We start from the raw sequence: 10,227 nt of genomic DNA, 5'->3' as shown, positions 1-10,227 counted from the left end.
AACAAATGAGGAAAGTTTGATTTCATAGTGTTGTCACTGTTGATTCTGTCTAACCTTTGGACTAATTGGTTCATCCCAATATATTTGCACTGATATATAAGACTTCCAGAACATTGGAAAAACTCACTATTGCTTTTACGGGTAAGTGTCAAAGTTAACTCGCTTCGTGGAATTAAATGTGTTTTCAATTCAATAGGGCTATGCTTTATTAAAGAAGTTTGAGAACAGTTTTTAAGGACAGGAGTAGGAAAGTTTTGAAAAGGATCACAGCTACACAATACACCTGTTGGAAGCTTACAAATTTATATGGAGAGTTAAGGGAAAGTTGGAATGATCACTCCTGTGTTTGTTAAATTGAATTTTGCTGAAGCTGGTTATTTTTTCCCTGTAAGCTGGGATTTCAACCTTGCACTGTAAGTATATACTATAATTTAAATGGAGTTTGAGATAGGGCTGTTTTTCATTTGGGAGAATTCTAAAGTATTAACATGGACCATAACATGATTGAGATGGTGACTCATGATTTCTTCTGCATAAGATGGTGAAATATTTACAGTAGAATTAAAGCTCTTTATCTTTAAAAGTCTTGTTTCAAGAGTGGGATGGTTTTATCATTAACCCACATTTTAAAAGTTACCGAAACACCGTAAGTAACATGGGCATAAATTAGTGGTGAGATTAAAGAGCAGTTTTCTGATGCTTTTCTTTTCTTTTCAGTGAGGTCTCGGTACCTGGAAACAGACATGGAGTGGAAAATACTTCCCATGTACTTGCTGCTGCTTTCTGTTTTCTTGATTCAGCAAGTTTCTTCTCAAGGTAGCTTAACCACCAAAAAGACTTATTTAACAACTGTTGCTAATCATTCTGTTTCGACTATTATGACCACAAAAGAAACAGATTTCTGAAAACGTACATTTGTTTAAATTTAATGTATAGTATAGTTTTAAAATTATGTAAAAGCGTATGCAACATTTCTAAGCATTTTGGAATTCTTACTTTTGCTCATGTCTTATGAAACCTTTCAAGTTTGGAGCTTTTCTATAGACTAATTTTTGTACTCATTTTTGCGGTGACTCCAAAAGCTAAAAAAGAAACCACGGACACATGATAAAACTGTGCTATTGTGATACAGTATCATCAGATGAACTGAAAAGAATGACGTTTAAATGGCATGTAATTTTTGCTCACATGTTTCCAGTAAATTTAATGAGTATTTTACATCAAATAAATTATTGCTAGCTTCTTTCAGGATCTGTAGAACTAGGCACCGTGGTACAGTGAGCATTGACAATGTTTCAAATGGCCTTGGATTAATCTTGAAAGTGCTCTGTTTCTTACAAGAACTATTCATCCAGGAATGGACTCTACTTGTGTGAATGTCATCTTATATTATAATATTGAACTATTCACAGTACTCTAAAAACCGTCCTGGATGAACAGTTCTTGTCATTGACATTTAGAGAATGTTAAGATATATCCAGTGCAATCACCTTAGCAAATGTCTCTAGCATGCGATCAAAGTTGATTAATGGCAATAATACTGAACATCGGATTTTCATATCCTTGTTTTTCTTTGATAAGCAAAACCTGAGAGAAGAAAAATCAAGGTGCATGCTTGTTATGGTGAAATTGCATTTATAAAATAGGCATTTCCAGGAAAATAGTTAAAATTCCCATAAATCTAAGCATGAGAGATAATCTCCTGACATGGACATAGTTTCCGAATCACTAAGATAAGATGGAAAAACACATGGAAGCACATGTGAACGTTTAATAAGGAATCATGGCCTCTACACTATCTTTAGACTCCTCTGCTGTCTTACGATAGCATTACAAGGCTCACAACACTGAGAGCATTTCCTAATCTACCTTTCCTCTGGAATAAGATCAATTGTTCTCCAAAATGGTTTTACTCTCCTTTAAATGAATGAATGTAAAATTATCTTTAAAATTAACAGTGGTAAAAGTAGGACAATCACTTAGTCTATGAAAATAAACTTTTCCTATAAAGATAATTGATTTCTTCATTCAGAAATCTGCTAATTAGGAAAGAATAGGTTTTAATGTTGTGTTGTCTGCTTTTCTCGCCTTCTCAATTTCTCATTCTCTTTTTCCTTTATATATAATATATGTATTTATATACATACACTATATATGCGTTTTTGTATGTATTGTGCACATATGTACGCAAAAGGTTGTGGAAGTTGTCCTAATATCTACTATTTTCTTTGCATGTGAAGACTTTCAGTTTCCCAGACTCATTATTTTGAGATTTTTTCAGTGTGTTTCAACGTCCCTCTATGGATTTAGGACATTGCCCCTGCCAATTTCTATTCCAGAGACGGATTCGATTGTTACATTTCTGTGGTTTTATCTCTCAGGAAGGTGTTTTCCAAATGACTTTCAGAAATATATTTGAGGATAGCTATGCTTTTGTTCATATTGTTGTTTTTTTCACCCAGAATAACTCTGACCTTTATATTCATGCCCAGATGCTATTTGAACAGTTATTTATTTTGTCTTCTCTGTATCTGTGGTTGTAAACATCTCACTTCCTCAACATTTAAAGAAGCGGTTATCCTCACCAGTAAAAAGTGGAGGAAGCCTAGGGAAGTTTTTGCTGGCCTAACCAGCTTGTTTTAAACTCAACATGAGGGATGAGAGGCAATGTGATTGGGTGGGAATAGTGTTGGCTTTAGAATCAGATATATCAGAGTTCAAGTTCTAGGTGACCATGTAACTTGTTATCCAAATCAGGACACTTCGGAGAGTGAAAGAGGTCAGTATGAATAATTTATAGGTAACACATATTTATTATAGGTATTATAGGTAACACAATTTATCTGTAATACATATATCCTGGAACCATTAACTAACCAGGTATTCTTGAGCTAGTTATTAAAATCTCTGTGTTTCAGCTGCCCTATCTCTCAAAAGGGGCTACTAATACCCTCCTGGTAACATTTTCATAAACATTAGAGATAACATATGACTGAGTGTCCAGCACAGAGATACAGAGATGCTCAATAAATGTCACCTAGCCATCATTTTAGCTGCAGCCTCAGTTGAGCTGTGGCCGCTCTCCGCACCACAACTCCCCAACCCCACTACTGCCGGAATATCACCCTCTTTATGCAAAGCCATTACCTTTGCCTCATTTTCAAAAGTGTATTTATCTTCTCAGTCTGGTGAAGAATGAAGTGGCATGATCAAGGTCACATCAGAGATCAGGCAAAGATCACCTGGACCCATTGCTAACCATCATCCCCAACCTTTTCCAATTGATAAAAGTCTCCCTGACCAAATGGCTTTGGCCTCCTCATTAGACCCCTTCCTTTCTGTAAAGTGGTTTGGCCATGTTTACCCTAGTATTGTATGATTTTAGATTTACCAAGCTGTGCAGGGAGATGTGGGGAAGGGTATTCTAGAGATGCCACCTGCAACTGTGATTATAACTGTCAACACTACATGGAGTGCTGCCCTGATTTCAAGAAAGTCTGCACTGTGGGTAAGTCCTGGCAGCTAGTGTCTCCCCTGCCAAGCAGCACTGCTCTGTGAGTCCCCTTGCAGCCCCTTCCAGTGCTGTTTCCATACTACTGCGCTTCTTTTTGCTTAAATGCCTTTCCCTTCCTTGCATAAATGTTGCAGCGTGCTGTACCTAAGGATGGTGTCAAAGCTCGTGACTCCTGGGGGAGGGAAAAGGAGGGGAGCCTGGAACTCTGACAGGTGCACAAGGTTATTGACTAGTCCAAGTAAAATATCTTGTTTGAAATAGAGAATGCTGTGACTCAGGAGTCATCAAGTAAATAGTAATGCGTACTATTCACTTACCAATCAGAGATATAACTGCTTAGTGATGGGGTTCTTCCATAGCTTCATCAAAAGAATCCATGGATATAAAATAATCTTATCTACTGTTTGTTTGATATAAACATGTTTCTAAATTGTCTGAAAAAAGTCACTTTAAGTACGAAGCATTAGTGTCTTATGAGGAATTTCAGTTAAAACCCAAAGGGTCGGAATTTTAAATGATGGGTGGTATTTCACCTGAACGCATTTTTAGATCATTTTGTTAACACGGGCATTTCATATCCAATTTATGAAAATTATCATTAAAAGTGGTTCAAAGTTATGTTTACTTCAGAATTTGTATGTGAAGTTGATAAATATACTGCTGTACAATTATGTGTCGTTGAAGGTGATAATTTCAAACAGGCTTTGGTAAAGTTATTGTGTCTCTAACCAAAGCTTATTTTGAAATGAGCAAGTATAATCTATGCCACGGGATTAGGCTGAAATCTTTCAACGCCACATGTTGCCCGGTTCATCATAATAAAAGTCTCTGCGTTATAAATGATTTCTGAGCCTAAACAGTGACCCATCTATATTATGCCAGCTCTTTGGAATATTGTAGGATCTGACCATTCACTTAATGAGCATCTATTACAAAGCAGTGGTGTGACATGGAGAGGATGGGGGGATTTCATATGAAGGGTTCCCACTTTTCCATTGTCCGTACGTGAAATGACTCAGCACTGGGGTGTCTCTTAGAGTCTTGAAAGGCAAGAGAAGCTTCCCTGAGGCACCATATTTCCTTCCTGACTTCTCCACTTAGAAAACCGTGTATTTTCCAAATTTCAAATAAAAGACTCAGAAATGTACTTTTGGAACTCTAGGCAGCTATAAGGTGGGAAATGGCTATCAGTACATGGGTGTGGCTGCATAATCAGTAATCTATGTTTTGTTTTGCTCTGGATAGAGCTTTCCTGTAAAGGCCGCTGCTTCGAGTCCTTTGCAAGAGGGAGGGAGTGCGACTGTGACTCGGAATGTAAGAAGTATGGCAAGTGCTGTTCTGATTATGAGAATTTTTGTGGAAAAGGTAAGCATCGTGGTATCAGTCAGCGCCTCTCAGTACAGCCCGATCTATGCACCTACCTTAGCTTTGCTGATAACGTCCAATACGCACTCCACCCAAGGACTTGATTTTACTAGCACAAGCCATTTCATATTAATTTTGCTTCACCAAGATGAATTGATGAAGGAAAGCCTCTTCCAACAGCACTGCCTGGTTCTGCCAGTCTCCAGGAGCTCCAGAGATCGCTGGTTGAGGAATAGAGAGAATAGGGGCTGAGTGCACATACTTTTTCCTCAGGTGTGGTTCAATTTCAGGTGCAATTAACAGTAACCAGCTCATTCCAGGATTTCTTGTTTCACCCTAATGGTGCTGACCCCACAAAGTCAGCAGTCCTTTGAGTTAGCTGTGCTTTTGGCTTCAGAGTTTTTGAGCGTATATTGAAGGACAGAATGACACAGCTTCTCTAAAGTAGTAAATTTAGGAGTTTGATTAAAGACACTGAAGTTATAGGCAAACCTACCGAGAAGTTGTCAACTGTCTGTTGTATGTCCCTTCTCATCTCTGGAGCCCATGGCCATCTCTATCTAAATCCCTGTGTGTGATAGAGTCAATAAAAAGGGATATTGCTCCATTTTAAAATCCTCCTCTCTGGTTATAGGTCCTGGAGAACTAATCTGAGAGTATAATAAAACTTCAGATTTTCCAAAACAGTTTAAAAAGACTTAAATAATGAATTATTTTCTTTACCAAATGTTTATTCTTAAATTATACTTTGTTGAAACAATGATATTTGTGAAGGTAAAAGTGAAAATAAGCATTGCTTGCATAATCTTATTCTATTTAAACAAGACTGTACGTCCTGCTTCTTTTGAACAGTGGAGAAATAGGGTAAAAAACTGTTTATCAGCATAGTTGAGGGATATTTCTTAACTGTTCAATGTTTTCATTGGAAAGCAGTCCAAAAATAATGGAGACAACACCCTCATAATCAAAAACTGAGTGTGGAGTTCCTGCAGCTTTCAGAAGGACCCATGATGAAGGATACATATTTATTCATTGCCCTGATAATGGTTTTGGCTGTGAAACAAAAAAGAATTTATTTTGGATGGAAGATGAGTGGGAAGGAAGGTTGGGTAGAGAGTGATGAAGCATTGAAAGAACGTGTTAAAGACCATGCTACCGGGTGCTGGGTCAGATTACTTGAGGTTTAAGTAGGACTCAACAACAACAAATTTGATGAAGGTCATGCTTCATTTACAGAATTCACAAAGATAGTCAGGGTCTCAAGTGAAAATAATGGAACCACCCAGAGCTTCAATACTTCATTTTTTACAAATAACAACTGAACCATCTTACGACACACCTCTTAGTTGTTTCGGGATTGCTATAGACACGGCTGGTAGGCATCTATACATTTCAAAATCATAGTGTTTCAAGAGCTGAAAAAATGTGGGTGAGAAAACAGTCCAAGAGGTTGTTGATTATGAGCTAGTACATGGCAGAACTGAGCTGTTTGGGGGAAGACAGAGGAAGGTGTGGGGTGGTCAGCTCACAGAGACTGCATGGGCAGGGGTTTCTGGGATGTTTGGTCAGAGCAGCAGGATTTATCACAATTCCCTCTACCCAGAGCATCTCATTGTCCTCCGCTTTCTTATCCTCTAGAAGTCCCTCTCCTTTTCTTCTGGTTCCTAATGATCAAAACACGTCCCTTGTCTTGTCTTCTAGACACAGAAAAGGTAGGAGGACGGGTGAGAAAAGGTTTCAAAGATACACACCAAACCATTAACAGTTGTTTAACTTGGGGAAGGGCAACACATTTCGAGAAAAGCATAATGTGAAGGTGTGAACTGTTTACAAGGCTAAATATTCATGTATAGCTTTTGTAATTAGAAAGAAGAAAGGTGGATTGGCATCATTTTATTTAAATGAATATGAAAACAGGACAAATGTACTTATTATATTTCTCTTTGTGAGAGCACACATACCTGTCATTCACATGCAGTAATTATTTTTACCATCATAGAAGATTGGCATAAGGTATGGAGTTGAGTTGAGGGTTTTTTTGTTTGTTTGTTTGTTTTTTGTTTTAGGAGAGAGAGAGCGAGAAAGATTGGGAGAATCTTAAGCAGGCTCTATGCTTAGCGTGGAGCCTGATGCAGGGCTCGATCCTATGACCCTGGGATCATGCCCTGAGCTGAAATCAAGAGTCGGACGCTCAACTGACTGAGTCACCCAGGTGCCCCTAGAGTCAGGTATTTTTTAGGCAGAGAAACACCTTCAGAAATCATCTAGAATAAATATCTCAATATGCAGATCTGAAAACAAAACTCAAGAAGGGTTAGTTCATTTGCCCAAGGTCACAAGGGTAGAGACTTGCAGGGCTAGGGCTGGAATTCAGGTTTATATTTTATAGCAATGCTCCTCAGAATTAATCACTTTGCGGTAATTAGTGTTAGGCTAAGGCCTGCCTACACTGGTTTTCACCAGCCTCTATTCTTGAAGCCAGATGCATCCATGCCTTTTACAGTTAAGAGTTGCTGATGAATGTCAACAAGATGTTAACTGACTTGTCTCGCTTGGCCTCAGTGCATAATCCCCCATCACCATCTTCAAAGACTGTACCTCCAGCTCCAGGAGCATCTCAAACCATCAAATCAACAACCAAACGTTCACCCAAATCACCAAACAAGAAGAAGACTAAGAAAGTTATAGAATCAGAGGAAATAACAGAAGGTAGGAAGATGACAGATGTAATAAAAGGTTTTGAGATGGACTAAGCTGTAGGTAAACTACTTTTAAAAGACTCTTCATAGAAAAAGGGAATCATATGAGTCATGAAAGGCTTATTACACTTTTTAAAAAAGTGTGTTTTAAGTCAAAGTTTAAGCCACATTATAAACCCTCAGATATTTATTTTTCTTACAACTGAACCCAGCATGGGTGTAGGTTACAGTAATCAGAAGACAAATCTCATTGGGAAAAAAAAGCCCAGATCTTCTGCAGAATAATTAGATTCTGTGAGACATGGGGAATTTGAGAGAAAGTAATATATATTGCTGGTATCTGTGATAAGCTTAGCTACCTGGCTTTTAACTGACAAATTTAAAGAGCAGTTGATCATATTACTGATAAATTAAAAAAGCAGAACACGGACATTTGCAGAGCAGTCAACAACATTTCTCATTGTATTTGGACTGGCGTTTTTTGCTTTCAATTGCAGTTGGTGTGATCAACCTTTTTATTTGATTTATAGAACATTCTGTTTCTGAAAATCAAGAGTCTTCTTCCTCCTCTTCCTCTTCCTCTTCAACTATTCGGAAAGTCAAGTCTTCCAAAAATTCAGCTGCTAATAAAGAATTAAAGAAGAAACCCAAAGGTTTGAGCATTGATAAAGATCAAAGACTATATCAATGCCATATTAAAAATAATTCTCTAAAAGCAATGCGTGTTGGTAGAATGGTTTGAGGACATTTCAATACTTGGGGCATGTATAGATTTGTAAAAATAATTTGTGAAAATTATCTTAGAAGATACTAATGAGAACTTCCTATAGGAAACTAGTGCAGAGCAGCTAAGAAAGCACTCTTAAAACCAAGGATAAGAAGATGCTATAGCAGCAGCTCTGGAAACACAGGATGGCACCGGAGATGATTATTTATGGTTTTTGATTTTCATTCCTGTCTACCTGATATCATTTTTCTTTCTTCTCCTTCTTCCTCTGTATTCCTTGTGGTTTTTGCTTTCCCTTTTATTTTTCCTTATTTTATTTTGCACACATTTATATGCTGCTTTAAGTGTTTTAAAACGTTAATCCATTAAAATCTCATACACATCTCTGGGAAAGGCAATATTATCCACGTTTTACAGATCTTTTTTATTATTTTTCTAATAAATTATGTCATATCTGGCTGATTTTCTTTTTTTTGTAGTAGAGACTGTCCCACGGAGTAGGCTATTACCTCCTAAAAAAAGATTCCTTTTGTTCTATTTTTTTTTTTAATTTCCTGAAATTCTAAAATACATTCTCTTTCTCCAGGAAATACTGAATTTTGGATACTGGGGTTTCAAAGAACTCTATTTCCTGGGTGGTTGTTATTTCCCCTGAAGCCTTTACTCTGGCAGAATAGCCAAATCGTCTTTGAATCATCCAGAGTCTTGCATACAATGCAAGTGCAATACGTGTTTGTTAAATGGAACGCATCTCAGGGATGAGCTCTTGATGTGCTCTTTGGGTAGCTGCTAGGAGAAATCCTGTTCAACAAGGTCTTTGGCTGCCATGGCATCCTAATCCCCTCTCTGTATCCCCTGGGCTGCTGAGTTTAGGTGGGCAGAGGAAAGGGAAGAGCTAACAGCTGTGTGTATGGAAACAGATTAGTAGGCACCGCTGGAGTGACTGGAACAGATTCCTGAGGTGTAGTTGTAGAGGCTTCCGAGGCCAATTGGTACAGTTAATCTTGAAGATGTTGGAACTAGGTTTCCAGAAGGAAGAGTGCAGCACTCAACAGTGTGAAGTAAAAGGAGTGGAGGAAGTGAGAGGCAAAGAACATTAATATAAAGAGATGAATTCGTGTAGTTGATCATGTTGGTAATTTCAAAGTTGCCACTTGTTTCTATACATTAATAGTATAGACTTTTACTTGTGCTTTTTCATCCCTTCTCATCAATTCCCTAAAATAGCCCAATCAGATGAGTTAATCATTTCCCATTTTACAACAAATTAATGAATTACAGGTTAGCAATTTGCCTACAGATAAAGCAGTTTGATCAGCTATCAACACAGCTAGCTGGTAAGGACGAGCTCTTTAGGTCACTATGGAAAACTATTCAAAAGTAAAAAATGTGCATATTTTTTTTCTAGTAAAAGATAACAAGAAGGAAAAAACTCCTAAAAAGAAACCTAACCCTGAACCACCAGTTGTAGATGAAGATGGAAGCGGACTGGACAATGGTGACGTCAAGCTCACCCCGACTCCTGACATTCCTACCACCCAACGCAATAAAGCTACCACATCTCCCAAGGTTACAACAGTCAAACCGACAAATCCAAAACCCAGTCTTCCACCTAATTCTGATACACCCAAAGAGACATCTTCAACAACCAGTGAGGAGACAGCAGTTGAAACTAAAGAGACTTCTATAACGAATAAACAGACTTCAAATAGAGAAAAAGAGAAGACTACTTCACCTAAAGAGAAAAAAAGTGCAGAGAAAACACCTGCTAAAGATTTTAAACCGACATCCAAAGCTCCTACTACATCTACACCAAAAGCTGAAACTACAACCAAATCTTCTGCTCCCACCACCACCAAGAAACCTGTTCCCACTACCCCCAAGAAGCCTGCACCCACCACCAAAGAGCCTGCACCCACCAC

The 10,227-nt window shown here is 38.0% G+C and overlaps 1 protein-coding gene across 1 annotated transcript in view; it reads left to right on the top strand.

Moving 5' to 3' along the window:
- Positions 1 to 258: 258 nt before the first annotated feature.
- Positions 259 to 10,227, top strand: part of PRG4 (proteoglycan 4) — a 16,163-nt gene continuing 6,194 nt past the window's right edge. The window contains 7 exon segments of the mRNA XM_049634064.1: positions 259 to 413; positions 718 to 816; positions 3,386 to 3,508; positions 4,760 to 4,879; positions 7,442 to 7,588; positions 8,109 to 8,231; positions 9,714 to 10,227. The exon segment at positions 9,714 to 10,227 is cut by the window's right edge and continues 22 nt beyond it. Coding sequence (XP_049490021.1) covers positions 744 to 816; positions 3,386 to 3,508; positions 4,760 to 4,879; positions 7,442 to 7,588; positions 8,109 to 8,231; positions 9,714 to 10,227 — 1,100 coding nt within the window. The 5' untranslated portion in view covers positions 259 to 413; positions 718 to 743.

Source organism: Panthera uncia, chromosome F1, assembly GCF_023721935.1.
Source record: "Panthera uncia isolate 11264 chromosome F1, Puncia_PCG_1.0, whole genome shotgun sequence".
Lineage (NCBI taxonomy): Eukaryota > Metazoa > Chordata > Mammalia > Carnivora > Felidae > Panthera > Panthera uncia.
Note: the sequence above shows the minus strand (reverse complement) of the source record. Positions and strands in the feature narration are given on the sequence as shown.